The 21,231-nt window shown below is 39.5% G+C and overlaps 1 protein-coding gene and 1 pseudogene across 3 annotated transcripts in view; one reads left to right on the top strand and one right to left on the bottom strand.

Annotated features, from left to right (window-relative positions):
• Nucleotides 1-996: 996 nt before the first annotated feature.
• Nucleotides 997-7,077, bottom strand: LOC104659997 (annotated as a pseudogene).
• PRRC1 (proline rich coiled-coil 1) overlaps nt 7,026-21,231 on the top strand; it is a 32,420-nt gene continuing 18,214 nt past the window's right edge. Inside the window, exons 1-6 of one of the 3 annotated variants that reach the window (XM_030927419.1) lie at nt 7,089-7,229; nt 7,531-7,775; nt 12,893-13,015; nt 13,967-14,356; nt 16,054-16,214; nt 19,751-19,853. In XM_030927419.1, the coding sequence (XP_030783279.1) occupies nt 12,913-13,015; nt 13,967-14,356; nt 16,054-16,214; nt 19,751-19,853 (757 nt within the window). In that variant the 5' untranslated portion in view covers nt 7,089-7,229; nt 7,531-7,775; nt 12,893-12,912. Of the gene's footprint in view, nt 7,230-7,530; nt 7,776-12,892; nt 13,016-13,966; nt 14,357-16,053; nt 16,215-19,750; nt 19,854-21,231 lie in introns of all 3 variants that reach the window. The other 2 variants (XM_010360194.2, XM_030927420.1) reach the window with 2 other exon arrangements.

Below are 21,231 nucleotides of genomic sequence, written 5' to 3'. Positions count from 1 at the left end.
CATATAATGGAAAAACAAGTATATATATATCTATTTTACAAAGTGTAATAAGACACTAGAGCAAGTTGACAGTTTATCATTGAGAAATTATGTAATAAAAATATCAATTTTTTTCAGCATCAGTCACTTCCATAACCAAGTGTTATTCTGATTAATAAAACTTGCTGCCTATCAGAATTCTGGTATATACTCATACCATTACTCAACTTGTAGTACTGCTCCCTACTTTAGTTCTTCACAACCACTAACATAGAAAATTGTTGAAAAGTAGGGGCAAGCATTTGCAAAAACAAACAAAAAAATCGCCAGCTTATTGTAAGCATGAACATGTATGATGGAATTTCTTCCCAGCAGTAGGCTTTCAAACCATCAAGAAATCACCAGAACTAAGTTTGCCAAGTTATTTTGCCTACGTCCAAGAGGAGATGCACTTGTATATCCAACAGAGGAGCTGAAAATCAAACTTAGTGTTCAGTTTCAGGGTGAGGTGGGAAATTCAGCCACAATTTTAAAATGACCGTCTTAAAAAAATGACCACCCAAAATAGGTTCACTAAATTTATTTTAAAAATCATAAAATGTTTCTTTAAAAAGAGCATTACATCCTGCCCACTGCTCTGAACAGATGCCAGGGACATGTGGACTATCGTTACTTTTCCTCCCTGTCCCACTCCCAAATGTTACAGTGGCCACAAAACAAGGTGTTCGCAATAATTACATGGGGGAAATTTTAAAAAAATCACCAACAATAACAAAAAATAAAATCCATTCACTCTGCTGCTGTTTCAAAATTTCAAAGTTAGTTTTTGGATGCCCTTCCCCCCAACCCTGTTTGTAAGGAACTAAAACATTACAATCGGTGAACAGCAAAGATTTCACTACACCTCAAATGCAGAACACCAACGAAGCAGAGGAATGTTGGCTTTCTAAACAGAAGCAGATAAAAAAACAAAACAAAACAAAAAAGATGCAGGACTCCTTCAGTTCTTCACTAGTCTTAAAAAAACTTTCTGGAATACTGCTTCACATTGTTCTGCATCTATACTGTGCATTCTGTATCTGGTCCTGTGTTCCTGTAATGGTAATGATCCGATTTTCGGATCCTTTTAAAGGCTCATCAGTTTTGATCATAGTTCCCAACTCATGACGGGTTTAATCCGCTGACCACTTTTGCCAATAATAGATCCAGTCAAATCTTTGGGAATAGTTACTTGTATAGTAATAATAGGTCCACCAAGATCACCATATGAGCCACGACCCCCTGCATGGGAATAATCATATATGGAGCCACTCTGTGGTTCATAAGCCATCTGCCATTCTGATGGGCTCCATGTATCTATTGTACAGTTCCAAGTTTCATCAGGACTGAAACCAACCATGCCGTTCTAACAGTCTCTAGGTCTCCCTCTTCTGTCACAGGTCATTAGATCTCCCCACTCTAGGGGGTGGTAGTGGTGGAGGAAGAGGAAGATTCCAAGCTCTGCTACCACCCCGGCCATCTTGTCCAGGAGGAGGAGGAGGTGATCCTCGACGAGGGCTCATATCTCTTCTAGATGGAGGCATGGGACGCCCACCCCAACCAGGAGGCATTCTGTCAAAACCACCTCTTCCCCACATCGGAAATCCCACTGGGCATCCAGGGTGGTCATCAAACATCATTGCAAAACCACCATAATCATAGGTTTCATTGTAAAAATTAGAATCATAAGGCTATACAGGTCCTTTGATGGGAGACTCAGATGTAAGATCAAGGATGATCTTTATGCACTCTACAACCCTATTGGGTTTTCCTCCAATAAGAACAGCTCTGTCAGTGGGATGAGAACAGCATTCCTAGAAAAGCTTGATGGTTGTTTGAGAGTTCTCTCATAGTTCTTTGATTTTAGCACCTTTGACCCCGATATTCCTCCTGCTAGACTCTGATGAAATAACAGCCTCAACTCGCAGTCAAAGTCACTTCCTTTATAGTGTTGGTAATTTAAGCACTCAACAGCATCAGATTCCAGCGGGAGCTGGCTGGTTGCAGTGAGTAATGGCAACTTCAGGTCCTCTTCCAAGGTAGGGATGATTTTCTTCAGAATTTCTCCAATTGTTTCAATATCAGCACTGATACTCAGTATGCACTCGGGGCCACTGCTGTCTGAGACTGAAACACTAGCATTGTAGTCCGTACAGAGAGCCTCGATATTCTTGCCTCCTTCTCCAATCACTGCCCCAGCAATCTTGCTCTGAAGCAGAATGCGTAATTCAACCATCTCATCAGTGTTTCTAGATCTTTTCAATGCTTGTTCCTATTCCATATCTTCTGCAGGGCGTTTACCAAATTCACCGTTGGTTTCAGTGTTAGGGAAGGTTTCTTCTGGCTGTACAGTTTCCACTTGTATTAAAGGGACACACCAAGCTATAGGCCACGAATAAGTGGGACACAGGCCGAGTTTGCTCCTTTAAGGAAAATTAAAATAGATTCTAGTGACGATTATGTGTGTGGGGGCAAAGGAGAGGTATTGAAATTTTCACACTAAACTCATGTAAAAACGAGTGACTTCTTGATATCTCTGTAATAGGATAACCCATAAGTTCTATTGTCCAAATTGTAACATTTTTTAGAATAAGAGGTGGGTACTTTAAAAAATAATGCTGGGACAACAATCCTAAAGTGGGAGTGTCCCAGACAAATTGAGAGGTAGGGTCCCACTATAGCTTATTAAATTTCCTTTAGTTGAAAGCAAACAAGCAAACAAACCTTGATTTGGAAATTACAATTCGGACTCAACCAAATAAAAGTCCTTTTGGTTTAAAATAGTTATCATGAGATGAATATTCAAGCAATTTTAAACTCAAAGAATAAGAGCTAACACTGTGAGTTAGGCACTGTGGTAAGCACTCCACACCTATTAAGTCATTTAATCTTCATACAAAAACTATGAGGTAGGTATTAATATGACTATTTGCCCCACTTTATAGCTGAAGAAATGGAGAGACTGTTTAGTGGAAGGTCCAAGGTTAACTGGTGACCCAGCAGAGCCAAGATTCCAATCCAGGTTTTTTGGTGCCAGCTGATGTCCTTGTCCATGCTACATTGCCTCTCACACTCTAAGCTTCAGCCCACATGCCTCCTAAATTTGAATTTCAGATGAACAATAATTTTTTTTTTTTTTAGTACAAATGTGTCCTATGCAATATTTGAGACAAGGCTCCTCCTTCTTCTTGGTTGCCAAAGGAGCTTACTTATCCTCAGCATGGTTGAGTGCTGAGCGTGGGTGTGGGCTTCTGATCTCTATGTCTCAGCCAGTACCCTTGGCGTTATCTGCTGAAGTGTTCTTTTTGGTTGTATAACTCACAGACTATTCTCACAGCCTAGTCTCCCAGCAGAGCCCATCATTTCTCAAGTCAGAATCAGCTCTGCCTCTACTCCTGGTTATGCTGCAGATGCCTAGTCTAAGCCTCATCTCTTATCCGCCTAGAAATATTCATATGAATATTTTTGAATGCTTGCATATTCATATGAATATTATGAACATTAAGGACTATCTTAGGAATATTTAAGAATAGGCCGGGTGCGGTGGCTCAGCCTGTAATCCCAGCACTTTTGGAGGCCAAGGTGGGCGGATCATGAGTTCAAGAGATCGAGAACATCCTGGCCAACATGGTGAATCCCCATCTTTACTAAAAATACAAAAATTAGCTGGGTGTAGTGGTGGGTGCCTGTAGTCCCAGTTACTCTGGAGGCTTAGGCAGGAGAATCGCTTGAACCTGGGAGGCAGGGGTTGCAGTGAGTTGAGACTGCACCACTGCCCTCCAGCCTGGTGACAGAGTGAGACTCCATCTCAAAAATGAAAAAAACAAAAAACCAAGAATATTTAAGAATAGACCTAATAAACCTGATTTGGGCTAGAAGAAAAGCCTCAACTCAAATGGGAAAGAGTTTTTTGTTTGCCTATGTTTGTGAGCAAGTAAAGCAAAATTCCACCATAGCACTTGCTCACTCATTATAGCTCACAAATGAATCCTATCATATGTTAGAGACGTCCTGTAAGGAAGAATTTGATGAGTCGTTAGCAATGACTGAAAAAATAACAAACTAAGCAGCTCATTGTTCTGCTATAATTTTCCATTGACTCCCTTCGTTGTCTGCCACCTAAGAAGAAATCTTCTTACCTTACCACCCACAAAGCAGACAAGCAGCTGAGGTACAGCCTAAGGATTCTAGGTTCCAACTCCAGCTCTATGCACCATTTTCATAGCCTTAGTTTCCACGTTTCTAACACTGGAATAATAATACTTGCCACATAAAGTTTTTTTGAAGTTCAAATGAAAAGTGGTAAGTAAAACATAAAATATAGTAACTGTAAACCAAGGTTAACTTCAAAGCTCATCTTATACCTCATTGTCCATGTAGTGGGTTGAATAGTGCCCACCCCCCAAGAAAGATATGCCCATCTGGAACTTGCTACTATGAATTTATTTGGAAACAGGATCTTCATAAAACCTACAAATATCTTGAGATGATATCATTCTGGATTTAGGGTGGGCCCTAAGCAGAATGAGTATGCACTTACAAGGAAGTATGCTTATAAGAGAAAGGCAGAAGGAGATTTGAGACACAGAGACACAGGGGAGAAGGCCATGTGGAGACAGAGGCAGAGATTGGAGGTATGCTGGCACAGGCCAAAGAACACCTAGAGTCATCAGAAGCTAGAAGGGGCAAGGAAGGATTCTCCACTCGAGCCTTTGGAGAGGCTCTGCTGACACCTTGATTTTGGACTTCTAGCCCCCAGAACTGTGAAGGAATCAATTTCTGTTGTTTTTAGCCAACGGAAACATTAGTTGCGGTAATTTGTTATGATAGTCTTAGGAAACTAATACAGCTTACTCCCAACCCATCAGTAAACCATGATAGCTCCATCTTCAAAATACATCCAGACCGCGTGCCACCTCTACCTCCATTAGGGACACTAAGCCACCATCATCTCATTACTGGTCATCCTGCATTCATCCTCACATGCCCTGCAGTCACACAGTAATCAGAGTGCGATCAGAAATTGATGTCAAATCTTGTCAGTCCTCTGCTCAAAACCCTCCACGTGCTTCTCATTTCTCTCAGAATGTAACCAAAGGCTTTCTCATGACCTACAAGGCTAGACACGATCTGGCCCCACTCCCTGTCCTTTCTTCTTTAACACTCTCGTAGTCCTGCTTCCTTGCTGCTCTGCGCACGTGCCGAGCACACTCCCTCCTTGAGTCTTTGCATGCTCTTCTTTCTGTTCGGATAAGCACAGGCCTGCTGCATTACACATCTCTGCTCACATCTCACCTCTTCAGAGAAGCCGTGCGCCTTCATCCTATCTGAAGTGGTCTACTCCAATTACTGTCAATATTACATCACTCTTTGTTGACTCCTCAAAATGTACATCACAAACAGTACTTACTTTATTTTCCTGTTCCTACCCTCTCTCCTATTATAAAGAATGCTCCCTAGGTATCAATACCTTGTCTGTCTTGTTCATTACTGCATTTCCAGTACCAATGCTCAGCTCATTGCAGCCACTAATAACTATTTGCTGAAAAGATGGAGAAACCAACATACCTTATAGCTATTAAGGGTGTTCACCAGAGAGGATGAAGATGGTATCTGTTTTTAGCACCACCCCAAACAGCACGTTCCAGACACTAACCTGGACCTCCACCTACACACAGTCTTAGAGGTTAGGAGTCACCGCCAAAGAAAACCACCCATTGTAGTTGCACAGTGAGATCTGAAGTCAGAGTATTGCTACACAGTATTAACTTTTCAGTGAGGTGTTTTAGAATGCTTACAACTGTCAAGTTCAAGAGATAGATTAATGTTAAATCTATAAATGAGTTCCTGAAAAAAAATTGAGAACAACAAAAACAATTTTTTATATCTTTGATGAAAAACAGTTTAAAAAATGTTTTCCGACGGGTGCGGTGGCTCATGCCTCCCAGCACTTTGGGAGGCTGAGGTGGGCAGATCACGAGGTCAGGAGTTCGAGACCAGCCTGGCCAACATGGTGAAATCCCGTCTCTACTAAAACTACAAAAATTAACTGGGTGTGGTGGCGTGCACCTGTAATCCCAGCTACTCGGGAGGCTAAGGCAGGATAATTGAGCTGAGATGGCGCCATTGCACTCCAGCCTGGGCGACAGGGCGAGACTCTGTCTCAAAAAAAAGAAAAGTTTAAGAAGTTCTCATATGCTCTATTTTATTTGACTCTGTCACCTGCCTGAGTCAGGGATGGTGGACAGTGTTATTCTTACTTTTCAGGTAGAAATACGGAGACTTATGGAGACTAAGTGACCTGTAGAAGCTCAGACAACTGCACAACTGGCAATAAAGTAGTCTCAGACTCAAATCAAGACTTCTGATTTGAGGTTCCTTATTTTCCTCTATTGTACTCCATTAATTAATTTATTTAATGTACATTATTGAACAGCAACTATTTCAGGTACTGTGTTAGGTGCACCATATAATGATAAGAAAGTTGATAATCTGTCTGCTATTTTACAATTTAAAAAAAAGTGCATACACGTACTTGGGGGGAAAATCAGTACAGCAACTGCTATTCTTCTCCCCTCTCCCTCTTCTCCTAATCCCTCTCTCCTGATATAATCACTGTTATCTGGAAATCTTTGGCTATACAGGCTAAGTCCCCTGTATCTGCCGCGAGGTCCTTCCTGGAGGTGCTGACTGGACTAGATGACCTTGGTTAGATGACGACCAACTAGATGACCTTGGCTACTTCATCTCTATCCCTGGGGCGGCTGTGACACAGGATGAGTGAGCTACGCGTGGTAACAAGAGTGCCACTCTAGTGTAAGGCGGCTGCGAAGCAGAAAGGAGGTCAGCCCTTTGGAGAATGTCTCTAGAGGGTGTGGGCAGAACCACGTCTCCGTGGTTAGGAAGGTCTGGGTACCTAAGTTTAACTTGCCGCGGCCGGGCCGGGTTCACAGCGCGTGGGACAGGCGGGGCGTGGCGGTGCGGGGCGGAGCGACGGGGCGCGGGCGGGGCGGCGCGGCGCGGCGCGGCGCGCGGCCGACGTGGCAGCCGCAGGAGCATGCGCCGCCAGTGGCCATCTTGTAGGCGGGGACGCGCCGAGGTGAGCTCCAGTACGCACCTTCGCTGTCTGCTTCAAGCTGTAGTTCTGCGTCCCGACCTGCCTAACATACCCCACTCTTCAGCGACCACGCAGGCATTTTCCCGGTCCCCAGGTGATCGCCAGATGGCTGCGACGCGCGTGTATGAGGCGGGTGGCATGGCATGGCATGGCTTGCAGGCGCCAGAGGCAGACCCCGAGGGACGGTGTCCCTGGAAGGTGGGCGGGCCGGCCGGCGCCACTGGACGCCCATGTCGTTTCCGAGACCCCTAGTCGCGCGGGTCGGGCGCAGCTGTGGCGGCGTGCGGAGTGCAGCAGACAGGAGTGCACGTCGCAAGATGAGCAGTTTCCGCTGGGGGTGGCACGGTGGGCGCGTTTCGAGGGTCTCGCCTCGCGACACTTTGCTCCTCTCCAAGGACCAAGGCTGGAGCGCCTTGGCCATTAGGCCCCACGTTCCAGTGCGCTGACTTCAGGAGAGACTGGCGGCGACCGCCGGTGGACCTTAGCCCGGCCCTGTCTGGCCTGGAGACGTGGCAGAGCCTGAGGGGAGGCAGCGGTCTCCTGAAACAGGATTTTGGCCGCCCTGGCCCTGGAGAGGCCCAGGAGGCTCGAGAGTCATCACACCAGGACCGGCAATGAAAGGAAGCTTATTTTCCCTGAGGTTACCCCATCGGTGCTTAGCGCCACTTGGGAGGGGTTTTGCATTCTTTAGTTTCTTTGTTTGGTCTTGGGACCTGCTTCAGTCAAATTTGCAGGATAGCACGTTTCCTAGATTGACAGAATTTGTAGCCAATAGTGTTTTTGTCATTCGAAGTAGTTATTTTGAGAGACAACGTGCATTTCTGCAATCGTGACACATCTTGGCATTCAATTTAATTCAGTGAAAATTTATAAAATTTTATTTTGGGGTCAGATTAGGCTCTAGCTAACGCTCACTGTCTGGTAGTAGAGGCAATCTTGTGGCACGAGTAGGTCAGCAATATTTGCTCTTAATGCTTTAAAGTTTATCAAAGCTTAACTATTCCATTTCTTGTAAACTTGTAAATAGCCATCCACTTTTTTTTTTTAAACAGAAAAACCAAGGCACAAGCAAATTGGAACAACAGAGTCTAGCCTAACTGAGAGCTCAGTTTTCCAAATTGTTTTCTTCACTTGTTCTTTAGTGTTGATACATAAATAGTACTTTTCGTGACAAGACTTGAGCCCTAAAACAGTTACCGACTCTGACACTTCAGTGGTGTTTTATCATAATAGGTTTTTTTAGTAGGAGGCACTATGTTTATGCATGTAAAATTTACCTCAGTATTGCCATTACGCCAGTTTTCATATTTTAAGCCATTAAAGACAAATAAATTATTGATTCCACTTAATGGCTTTGTATTCGTTGTACAGTTTCTTTTGCAGACACATTTGTTAATGTTAGGTATTCTCTTACAGTAGGACTTCTACTAGTCGTTGTAAGGATTGGGGAGCATCTGTAGTAGAAAGTTGAATGATTAGTAAAAAATTAAATGAAGAAAAGAGGTAGCCTTGGTTGAGGAGTGATAAAATCTCCAACGGGGCATTTCTGGCTCAGGTTATCTACCTTCAATGTATAGGTACTGAATGAAAGGATTCAGCCTCCCTGGACCCCTGTTCTCTACTTAGTGCCATAGATATTTCCTGTGTTCACAGCCAAATTTTTGAAAGTCTTACGCGTGTTAGTCTCGCCTGCCACTGCTCGATTCAGTTTACACTGGAATCTTTCTTCACTCTTTACGTGAAAACCACTCTCTCTAAATTCATCTCCAGTTTGGCAAATCCATTGAACTTCTCAGTATCCTATTTGGCTTCTCTGCAGCATTTAATACTGTTGCCCATTCATACTGTGAAACACTGGCTTTTGGACACCACAGTCTCCTGGTTTTCTTCCTTTCTTTTTGCTCATCTCTTATTCTCTGCAAGCTTGTCTTCCATCTTACTAAACCAGTAATTGGTTTTACATCATTTTCTCTTATCTCTTGGTATTTTCTTGCATAATCCGTCTCAAAACATGACGTTAGACTATCAGTACACTGATGACACCCACATTTGTGTGGTTGCTAAGCTCCAGACCAAGTCAGTGTCTCTACTTAGATGTTTGTTTCAAGGAACTTAAACAGCATGTCAAAGACTAAACATTTTATGATTTCCCCCATCTGACTCCCCCAGAAAGAACATCAAACACATTGGCCTTTTGCAGTGTTTTCTATCTTTGTGCATGGCACCACCATCTATCTAGTTGTGCAAGTCATGCCTCCTTTCCCTGCCTCCATACCCAGTCGGTCACTGAATTTTGCCATCTAATCTTGTCTTGAACTTATTTACTTTTCTCCATCTCCACTGTCATCACTTGAGTCTGGATCAGAGCTTTTCAACTTTGGCACTATTGACGTTTGGGGCCACTTAATTCTTGCATGTAGGCTGTGCATTGGAGGATTTTCAGTAGTATTCCTAACCTCTTCCTGCTATATGCCAGTAGTAGCCCTCTCGTTGTGACAATAAAAAATGTCTTGGACATTGCCAAGTGACCCGTTGGGGGCATAATCAGCCCCTCCCACTATGAAAATCATTGGTCTAGCTTGTTATATACTTCTGTTTGAACTACTTCTGTATCTTCCTTAATGGCCTGTCTGCATCTGCTCTGTCTGCCCAGTGGCCCAGTCTACATACTTTGTTCAGATCTTTTCAAAAAATAAATAGGAATTGCTAATGACTGGAATCAGCCTAAATGTCCTTCAACAGGTAAATGGATAAACTATGGTACATCTATACAATGGAATACTATTCAGCAATAAAAAGGAACCAACTTGATATTTGCAGCAGCTTGCATGAATCTCAAGAACATTATGTTGAGTGGAAAAAAGCCAACTTCAAAAGGTTATACGTTGTATGATTCGATTTATGCAACATTCATGGAATGAGAAAGTGATAGAAAACAGAGCAGTGTTTGCCAGGGCTTGTGGCTGATGGGAAGGTAGATAAAGGAACAGCCTGAGGAAGTTTCTTTTTAGTGATGGAATAGTTCTGTATCCTGGTTGAGGTGGTGGTTGTATGAGATTGTGCATATGATGAAACTTCATAGAACTGTGCACATACACACACAGTAAATGTAAAAATGTGAAATACAAATAAGGTCTATAGTTAATAGTATTGTACCAATTGTCAATTTCATGGTTTGGATCATTGTAGTATAGTTATTTAAGATGCTGTTATTGAGAGAAGCTGGGTTTGGGGTACTCAAGAACTCTGCTGTTTTTACATCATTTTTTGTGAATCTAAAATTGCTTCAAAACAGTTAAAACAAAAGACAGTTATGCTACCCTCAGCTTGAATACCTTACAATTGTAGAATATAGTAAATTTCTCTTCATAGGTTTTAGCCTGTAAATTGTTAAGTACAATGAGTTCTGAGATCTTCTCCAAAGAACCAATGTATCAGTATGTTCAGATCCCCTGTTCTTTGTTCTTCATTTTAAAGTTTAAATTCCTAGTTCTTTATGGCTCCTTGACCCTAGTTTCAGTAAACAACCCCCTTCTAGCCTCTATCAACTGCTCTGACCTTAGTCACCCTTGGTCACCTGCTCTGACCTTAGTAATCCTTGGTCACCTGCTCTGTTCTTAGTCATCCTGGGTCACCTGTTCTGTAACCATTCTTCCTGCCAAACTACTTACCCTGCTGCTCCGGCTCATACCCTTGCTGTCTTTAAAATAGCCAATCGGAATTAGGTTAGACTGTGTGGTCCAACCCTAGCCCATAGGGGAAAGACACAGCAGTACGGACTAGCTGCATTAGGATAAGAACCCCTTCCCCTCCATTGTTCAGGTGTGTTCTTGACATTGCTCCATCTGTGAGATGAACCCGTCTATAGAAGTAAAATTGCCTTGCTGAGAAAGGCAAGCTTGAGTGCTATTTATTTTGCAGCACTGAAAATTTATTTCTAATACAATGACATTCTGTTCTTTAAAAACCCAAGTTTTTTAACCTGGTTTATAAGGCTGAACACCTTCTGGGCTTCTGTCTGCCACTCCAGTCCAGATTCTTCCTTTCTCTCCCTTCACATGGATTTTCTTGAATGTATCTTGTTCTCCCCAGCTCAGTTGGTATATATATTTGCTATATGTTCACATTTTCTGAACTCTGCCTTTCTTCCCTTTCCCAATGAAGTTCTTATCCTTCAAATCTTGGTTTATCTGTGACTTCTTTGGAGAACCCTTTCCTTACCTCCAAGTCAAAAGTCATAATCCTGTTCAAACAAAACTTACCCTCAGAACACATAATTCAGCTACCATTAATTGTAAATTGGTTTTATTATTTGATTGTTTCCTGTACTAGATTGAATATCCTATTTGTTTTTACTAATCATTGTTATTTCCAGAGGTACTAGTATAGTGCTCGTCAAGCAGTTGGCCTTCGCTAAAATCTTATTAAATGAATAAAAATATTAAAAACAAATGTAGCATATTTAGAAGTTGGTTCTGTACTTGAGATACACTTCAGGATTTGTAATTTTAAAGAAAGTTTTCTCATATTTTATAATCCATTGTCGTCTGTTAGGACCCTGCTATCTGATGGCATTTTTGCTATAGTTAATTTTTCTAAAACCTCAGATACGCAGTTTATCTGTTACTGGATATGCTTTAAAATGTGAACCAGGAAAATTGTGAATTAATGTTTTTATCAAATGAAGCACATTTTATTTTATTTTATTGAGACAAGGTCCTGCTTTGTTGCCCAGGCTGGAGTGCAGTGGCATTCTCACTGCTCCCTGCAGCCTCAACCTCCTGGGATCAGGTTATCCTCTCACCTCAGCATTCTGAGTTGCTGGAACCATAGGCACGTGTCACCCGTGCCTGGCTAATTTTTAAATTTTTTGTAGAGATGGAGTCTTCCTATGGTGCCCAGGCTTGTCTCAAACTCTGGTCTCAAGGGATCCTCCTGCCCCTACCTCCCAAAGTGTAGGGTTACAGTCATTAGCCACTGTGCCCGGCTTTTTTTTTTTTTTTTTTAATGTTAATGGGGATATCTTGTACACAGTGCTTTATGAGAGAAGAGGATGGGCTTCAAAAATACATTAAATAATTACTTATTTTTAGAGATGAGGTCTTGCTGTGTCACCCAGGCTGGAGTGCAGTGGTGCAGTAATAGCTCACTGCAGCCTTGAACTCCTGGGTTCAAGCCATCCTGCCACCACAGCCTCCCAGAGTCCTGGGATTTCAGGCGTGAACCAACGTGCCCAGCCTCATTGTTATTTTAAATTTAATAATGATTGAAATTTATGTTTATTTACTTGTTTTTATTTTTTAGAAATGAGATCTTGCTATGTTGCCCAGGCTTGTCTCCAACTCCTAGCCTCAAGTGATCCTCCCGTCTTGACCTCCCAAAGTACTGGGATTATAGACATGAGACACCACACCTGGCTCAGACATAACTACCTCTAACATGCATTCATGTGGCAGAAATCAAATTAGTAGTTTACTGTTTGAAATGTAGTAGATAATTCGTTGTGTTGTTATTACGAGATTATTTCCCAGTTATAAAGTATCTACATGGGAATGTTACAGATTGTTTGATATTAAATATAGATTGCTTTCTTAGAAGTTTGGACAAACTCTTCATGTGGAAAAAAGTCGCATTGTAAATAGTAAAGGTGGACGTCTATCTCTTAATTTTTTTTTTAGTCGTTCTCTAACTATTCAAGCTTTAAAAATATACTTTTGGTTACTGTGTAATGTTTGTTACATTTTTATATTTTTACAGTATACCATAATTGAAGAAAAATGATGGAAGAGAGTGGAATAGAGACAACACCACCTGGGACTCCTCCACCAAATCCTGCAGGACTGGCTGCTACTGCTATGTCTTCTACCCCTGTTCCACTAGGTACACGTAGTTGTCTAATGTCTCATGTGTTTTGAGAATAGTGAAGATGCTATCATCTTTTCTCAGAGTCAATTAAGAAAAGAATGCATATGTTAAAACTTCTCTATTAATTTTTAGGATGAAAGGAAATAGCCTTTATAATTTAAAGAGTAGAAAGACTTTTGTATTTAAAGTAAGAAAACAGTGTTTTGCTTTAGGTAGACTTTTGTTCTTTATGTTCATAATTTTATAAAACATCATTTATATTATGACAAAAATATCCTAAAAATCATGTGTTAGCTTTGTCTACTGTTCTTTTTCTTTTTTTTTTTTTGAGATGGAGTTTCACTTGTCGCCCAGGCTGGAGTGTAGTGGTGCGATCTCATCTCACTGCAACCTCCACCTCCCAGGTTCAAGTGATTCTCCTGCCTCCGCCCCCTGAGTAGCTGCGATGACAGGCAAGCTTGCCACCATGCTCAGCTAATTTTTGTATTTTTAGTAGAAAGGGGGTTTCACCATTTTGGCCAGGCTGGTCTCAAACTCCTGACCTCAGGTGATACACCTGCCTCGGCCTCCCAAAGTCTTGGGATTATAGGTGTGAGCCACTGCACTTGGCCTACTGATCTATGACTTTGTGGTGATTAACCTATCTGAGCCTTCAGGGCATAGGTTTATATGCTCAAACTAGGGATGAAAAATTGCTTTATTATATTAAAAATACACCAAAACAAACCAAAAAGCAAAAGCGAACAATACCATAGGTTCATACAGCTGCTGCTTTTACTTATGGGGGTTGAAAGTCATTTACACTCAATTACATTTGTTGTATATTTTAAATTACACATTTTAAAATAATTCTTATGATATGCTCTGGTAAGTTTAAAAATTTTGCAAGGAAGTAATGAGACAGTTTGTAAACTAAATAAAAAACATTTCTAATTCTGTGGTTTTATCCTCTCCACTTTTTTCTAGCGGCAACCAGTTCTTTTTCTTCTCCAAACGTATCCTCCATGGAGTCCTTCCCGCCACTCGCATACTCTACTCCTCAGCCGCCCCTTCCTCCTATGAGGCCTTCAGCGCCATTACCTTTTGTGCCTCCTCCTGCAGTTCCTTCTGTCCCACCACTTGTTACTTCTATGCCACCTCCTGTTTCTCCATCAACTGCTGTTGCCTTTGGTAATCCTCCTGTATCCCACTTCCCACCTTCAACTTCTGCCCCAAACGCTCTTTTACCTGCACCCCCTTCGGGTCCTCCTATATCAGGATTTTCTGTTGGTTCAACTTATGACATTACAAGGGGACATGCAGGGAGAGCTCCCCAGACACCCCTGATGCCATCATTTTCTGCACCTTCAGGAACAGGTAATTCTCTCTTCTTAATACTTTGAAATACATGTCTATTAATTAATGTTTTATTCTTTTTTAAAATAATAGCTTTGTTGAGATGTAATTTATGTACTCTACAGTTCACCCACTTTAAGCATACAGTTCCATTGTTAGTTTACATACAGAATTGTGCATCCCTTGTCACAAGTTTATAACCTTTTCATCACTTTAAAAAAGAAACCCTATACTTTTTAGCATCAGCCCCGACTGTCCCCCAAATCGTCACAGCTCTAGGCAGCTACTAATCTACTTTCTATGTATATAGATTTGCTTATCCTGGTCATTTCCTATAGATGGTATCATATAATATGTGGTCTTTTGTGACTGGCAACTTTCACTTAAATATTTTCACTTAACTATTTCACTTAAATATTTTCAAGGTTCATCCATGTTATAGCATTTGTCAGTACTTCATTCCTTCCCTTTCATGGCTGAATAATATTCCAGTGTATGAATATGTATACCACATTTCGTTCATTCAGTTAATCAGTTAATGTTGGGTTGTTTCCACTTTGTGGCTGTTTAGATAATGCTGCTATAAATATTTGTTTACAAGTTTTTATATGGACATGTTTTTATTTTTCTTGGGTGTCTACCTAGGCATGGAATTGCTGACTTACATGATAATTCTACACCAAACTATTTTCTAAAGCAGGTGTACCATTTTACTTTTTTATCAGCATTGGGCGGGGTCCTACTTTCTCTGCATTAATGTTCTCTTTATTGCTTTCTTTGGTTTTCAGTTACTTGTCGCATGTTTTTGCCATTTAAATTGTTAAAATAAGGCTGGTATAATTTAGTATATGATTTCTTTATGTGATATACAACTCAGTAGATGATTAGTATGGGATGTCAGAAAATTTCAAAATTTTGTCCTAATATTTGTTAATTTATAGAGAAATTTGAAGGTGAAGTCTGAGTTTTTTTAAGTTTTACTGAAAAAATTATCAGGACTGACTGTTCCAGGGAGTAGTGTTTTTTTAGCCAGGTAAAAATTCAAAAACAAATAAAACCTCATGTATGCCAAAAGTTTGTGATATTAGGTCATTTCCTTTCCTAGGTCAGTTACATCTACTTGTTTTGTTTCTTTGGAATAATTGTTGCAAATGAGTTATCAAAACTTTGTGCTTGTCATCCTCTGCCTGTTGTTTCTCATTTTAGGGAAAAGAAGCAACTTTGCTGTGATTTTTATTATCTATCTTTCCCTGTCTACCTTTACAAATGAAACTTACTGCAGAGTACAAGTACTATATTTATGTCTATGTATATATGAATTTTCTTTTTGAGTTAACATGAAGTATGTAGAGTACATGTAAGAATTGCATGCTTTTTTGTGATGAACTTCAGTGCTCAATTAATTTTATGGATTAAAGAGACCTGAACTACAGCCGTTCATATCCAAGTGCTGAATAGGACAGACCTGAAGAACTTTTGGATATATGCTTTTTGTCGATTTTCAGGATACTTGGTGTAAGCCTATGTAAAGGGGAATACATTTCTCTTTGGAAATTCTGTTTAATTTGCATTTTATAAAGGTTTGTGTTAATCCTTGAGTTTATAACTCAGTCTTCAAATGCCTGAATATTAATATTAAAGTTGTTTGAGCTACTCCTTTTTATAGGAAAAAGTTTTTGGAATAAATTATACATATTGAAATTTTTGCCATTGACTAGGTCTTTTGCCAGCTCCTATTACTCAGCAAGCCAGTTTGACATCTCTGGCACAGGGAACTGGAACCACATCAGCCATTACTTTCCCAGAGGAGCAAGAAGACCCTAGAATTAATAGAGGTCAGGATGAAGCATCTGCTGGTGGGATCTGGGGTTTTATTAAGGTAAGAGGTATTTTAAAATTATGTTTAATTTTCTAATTTTAAAACTAATAGTTTTCGTTAGAGAAAATTTTGAAAATACAGAATGGCACAAGGAAAAATAAAATTCTTTTTTATTAGCAGTTTTCTGTAGCTGCTATCAGTCTCTTGCTTATGGATATCTGTGTAAACGTTCCTTTGAATTAAAATCAAATTGAAGTAGTGACTGGTCGGATGGATACTATTTCGTGTTTTCTGGTTTTTACTGAGCATATATCGTGGACATCTTCCTGGCCATAAAATATTTTTTTCAGAAATGTATTTTGGTTTTTCTTGTGGCTGCTTCACTATACACGCTGTTGCATTTATTTCCCATGTTTTATTTTGCTATTCTGCCTATTGGCATTTTCTAATTGTAATTATTTTTCTAAATTAGTTGATTTATTTTAATTGACAAAAATTGTATGATTATTATGTACAACATGATGTATATATGAAGCGTGTATACATTCTGGAATGGCTGAATTGAGCTAATTAACATATGCAGTACCTCACATATGTACAATTTTTTGTGGTGAGAAAACTTACAAAACCTTAAATATAAGATTTTATATTTCAAGAATATAATGTGTTGTTCTTAACTATAGTCACCATGTTGTAGAAGAGATCTCTTCTAATTGTAATTCTTATCAATAAATCATCATAATGATAGGTCTGGCATGGTGACTCATGCCTGTAATCTTAACACTTTGGGAAGCCTGGGCAGGGGAATTGCTTGAGCCCAGGAGTTCTATATGAGACCAGCCTGAGGAACGTAATGAGACACAGTCTCTACCAAAAACTTAAAACAATTAGCCAGGCATTGTAGCATGTACCTGTGGTCCCATCTACCCAGAGGCTGAGGTGGTAGGATTGTTTGAGCCCAGGAGGTCCAGGCTGCATGAGCTGTGATCATGATACTGCATTCCAGTCTGAGTGACAGAGTGAGACCCTGTCTCAAAAAAAAAAAAACCCAAAAAACTATGTGAGCACTGTTTTATGTAAATCTTTATGGGCATCTTTTTTTCCTCTGAATTAATTCCTGATGAACATTTGAGTGAACATTTGAAAAAATTGATACATATTCCACTCTTGGAAGTTTATACCAAAATACACTGGTATAGCATTTTTCACTTGCCAGCAGTAGTTATTAATTTGGACTAGGATATTTTCTGATTTGACAGGCAAAAAATAATACCACATTTTAATTTGCTTTCCTTTGCTACTGAATTTGAACATTTTCTCATATGATTTTTAGCCATTTGTATTTTTCTTTTGTGAAATATTGGTTATGTTCTTTGCCTAGTTTTAAATTGGGAAGATTTTCTTTGGTTAATTTGTAAGAGTTCCTAATACAGTAAGAGTACTTTTCTGTATGCTCTCATATGTTGCAGTTTTCTCAACTTTTAGTTTACATTTTAATGTTATTACCTTTTTTGACAAAAAGTTCTTCAGTTTCAGAAGTCAGTTCTATCAATCTCTTCTCTTCTCTTCTCTTCTCTTCTCTTCTCTTCTCTTCTCTTCTCTTCTCTTCTCTTCTCTTCTTGATCAAGTCTTGCTCTTATCACCTAGGCTGGAGTGCAATGGCGCAATATTGGCTTACTGCAACCTTGCCTCCTGGGTTCAAGCAATTCTGCTGCCTCAGCTTCCCAAGTAGCTGGGATTACAGGTGTGTGCCACCACGCCTGGCTAATTTTTTTGTATTTTTAGTAGAGATGGGGTTTCACCATTTTGGCCAGGCTGGTCTCGAACTCCTGACCTCGAGATCCACCCGCCTCGGCCTCCCAAAGTGCTGGGATTACAGGCGTGAGCCACTGCAGGTGGCCTCTCTTGTTTTTACATTTTTTTTCTTTTTTAATGCTAAAAAAGACCTTTTCCCACTATGATACTGTGATAAATGTTTTTCTATGATCCCTTTCTAAGTTCCCTTAACGTTTAATTTTTTAGACACTTAGCATTTAATATAGTTGATATTTCTTTACTATATGAGGTAGAGATCAAACTTAATTTTCTTCCAACTACTCAATGGAGTCTTTCAATATCATATCCCCATTGATTTTTTATGACTCCTTTATCTTCCTTAGGAAATTGTGTGTTAAAATCAGCTTCTGGCCTCTGTATTGTAGTCCATTGCTGTTTCCCTGTTCTTGTAGTAGAGCACACTGTTTTAATTATTTACTTTGTGTTCATTGTACTAATATTTGCTGACGTGGGGATGTGGAGCATTCAGTGATAAGATAGAAAGGACAGTTCAAGTCTGCATTTATAAATGTGTATCAGTATTTAGTTGTGTAAGTTGTATGAGTGGCTGATTTCTCTTTTCTTCTGAATTTTTCCTTACTCATCTTTCCCAATTTTTTTTTCCAATGAATTTTGAAATCATTCTGCCAAGTTCCAATATTCAGCTAAGGATTTGTTTGCAATTTTATTGTTATAATTTATTATTATATTAAAGATTTAAAATTGATAGATGGTTGACTGATTTATAGTATTTGAGCTTCATGTTTCAGAACTGTGGCATTTTTCTAAGCTTTTTTTTTTTTTTTTAATATCCCTCTGTACTTTGAAAAAGTTTTTTTTTTGCATACAGACTACAACATTTTGTCTCTTGTTAGGAGCATGTGTCAATGTGTTTGTCATGAATCGTAATACCCAGTTCAACTTTATAGGTCTTAGAAATAGTAGTAAGTCATGATGTTTCAGCATATGGTTGGTTGGCAGTCTTAAATTTCAATTTTATGAACTAATCTTTTCCTGAGTCACCTTAGTTTAATGGCAGATTGGAAGATGGGGAATCATGGCAGGTTAGTCAGATGCCATCTCAGGAGGCACTGCTCCCTGGAGTGTCTTTTACCCTCTGTGAAATACTGCACAGGAAGGAATACTCAAGACTTGGTTCCTTCTGTCTGGTAATAATGGCTCTAAGAATCCAGAGAAATAGATCTGACTATAAATGGAGAGTTTGGGAATGTATAAAATGAGAAACAAAAAGTAAGAACAAGAAGAATCTAGTAGAAGATAGCAAAATGTTGTGTGTTAAGGTAATAAGTAACTGTTCTGCCCCCAGATGAGAGGTGTTTTTACTCTTTATTTTTTATTAGGGAACAAGTGTGGACTTATGTAGACACCTGATTGGGACCTTTATTTGGGACCCTGAGGGACAAGTTTTGCCCAATCTTTTATATAAATAAGTAGAAATGAAATTATATATATATGTAATAAATATATGTATATACACACATATATATGTACATATGTAGTATAGCATCCTTTCCATACCCGTGTTACTCAAAGCGTGGTCTGTAGATTGCTGCTGGTCTGCACACTGCTATGAGTCAGGAAGAAAAATTGAGAGTATCATTAAGAAACTTAATAGCCATTTGATATTGTCATGACCTTATATATCTTACAAAAGTACTGGTTTAGGATGCATTGGAAACTTAAAAAGGTTTTCTTCACTATCATGGTCATGGTGTTCCTCACTTAGAGTGCATACTTATATATTAATTTGTTTTATGCAGGGCGTGGCTGGGAATCCTATGGTGAAGTCTGTGCTTGATAAGACAAAACATTCAGTAGAAAGCATGATTACAACGCTGGACCCTGGCATGGCTCCCTATATCAGTATGTACATAAGTTAGACCAGTATCTGCCATTTTTTAAAAGTGTATGTCCATGTCAGCCACTAATTGTAATTCTCTGTTTCCACTGATTGTGTAATCAGTGGAAATTCCTATTATGTTCTTGCATTAATTTGATTGTCAGTCTTAGTTTTTGGTGTTACTAATTCAACTTTTTTAAAAGTCATCATTAAATTACTTTTGAAAATCTCACAGAATGATCTTAGAAGGAGTAAAAGCCATGAATTATTAGTATGCTTGCTGATTTTAATTGTAAATACAGGTTAACATTGCTTTATATGAATTTTACTTTATTCACTACTGACATTTGAAGTGATGCTTGTTTCATACTTTTTTTTTACATTTCTCCTGTTATCTATTTTAATTAAATATGTTTATGTAATTGAGGAATAATATTTTTGGAGTAAGCAAATCTGGTTAATAATATCTGATGACTGGGTATATTGGGAAAGCTGTTTTTAACCACCTCTGAACACTAATCATCCAGAATCTTCCAGACAGTTGATAGATACTGTCTGTTATTTAATTTTTATGTGCATGTCCAATATGTGAAAAAATACCACTTACAAGTCTCAGTGACCAATTATTAGTAATTCTGTAAAAGATAGCTTTTAAGTCAAAATTGTTCAGCAGGTACCTGAACAGAGATTTCAGTGGCAATAAAAAGCCAATAGCTTTCACAAGTCTTGACTATGTTGGTAGTATACTGTCTAGTAAATATCAAAGGAGAAGGCCTAGCAATGGTTAAGTGTCTTTATTGAATGCTTCTGCCGGGCACTTTCTCGTAAGAGCTCTGCAAGGTAGGTATTTTCCTCAAGTTTTGGTTGAGGAACCTAGGTTTATAGGGATGTAAGTTATCACCCTAGATCACACAACTTGGTGAAGCTGTATTGAACTTATGTTCAAATTTTTTACAGTTAGCCACTTTGCTTCCCTTGTAGTAGAAAATTGAATCAAGCATGAAATCAGCTGAGTTGTTCTTTGTGTTTGTAACTGTCCAAAGGATTCAAAATTGGACTCTGCCATATATGTTCTTTTCTTTGCAAGTACATATTTTGAATGAAGGAAACAATATTTTTGGAGCTTTTGCTGTTTTAATGGCTGTACTGTGTTAGACTGTGAAAGCAATTACCTTATTTAATCCTTAGAGCAAACCCTATGAGGTGCCAGGTGGTTTTCTTCTTCTTTTCTTTTTTTTTTTTTTCGAGAAAGGGTCTCACTCTGTCACTCAGACTGGAGTGCAGTGGCAAGATCTCAGCTCACTACAACCTCTGCCTCCTGGGTTCAGGCTATTCGTGTGTCTCAGTCTTCTGAGTAGCTGGGACCATAGTCGTGTGCCACCACGTCCAGCTAATTTTTGT

Source organism: Rhinopithecus roxellana, chromosome 3, assembly GCF_007565055.1.
Source record: "Rhinopithecus roxellana isolate Shanxi Qingling chromosome 3, ASM756505v1, whole genome shotgun sequence".
Taxonomy (NCBI): Eukaryota; Metazoa; Chordata; class Mammalia; order Primates; family Cercopithecidae; genus Rhinopithecus; species Rhinopithecus roxellana.
The sequence above is the reverse complement of the archived record's forward strand: the minus strand, read 5'-3'. Positions and strand labels throughout refer to the sequence as shown.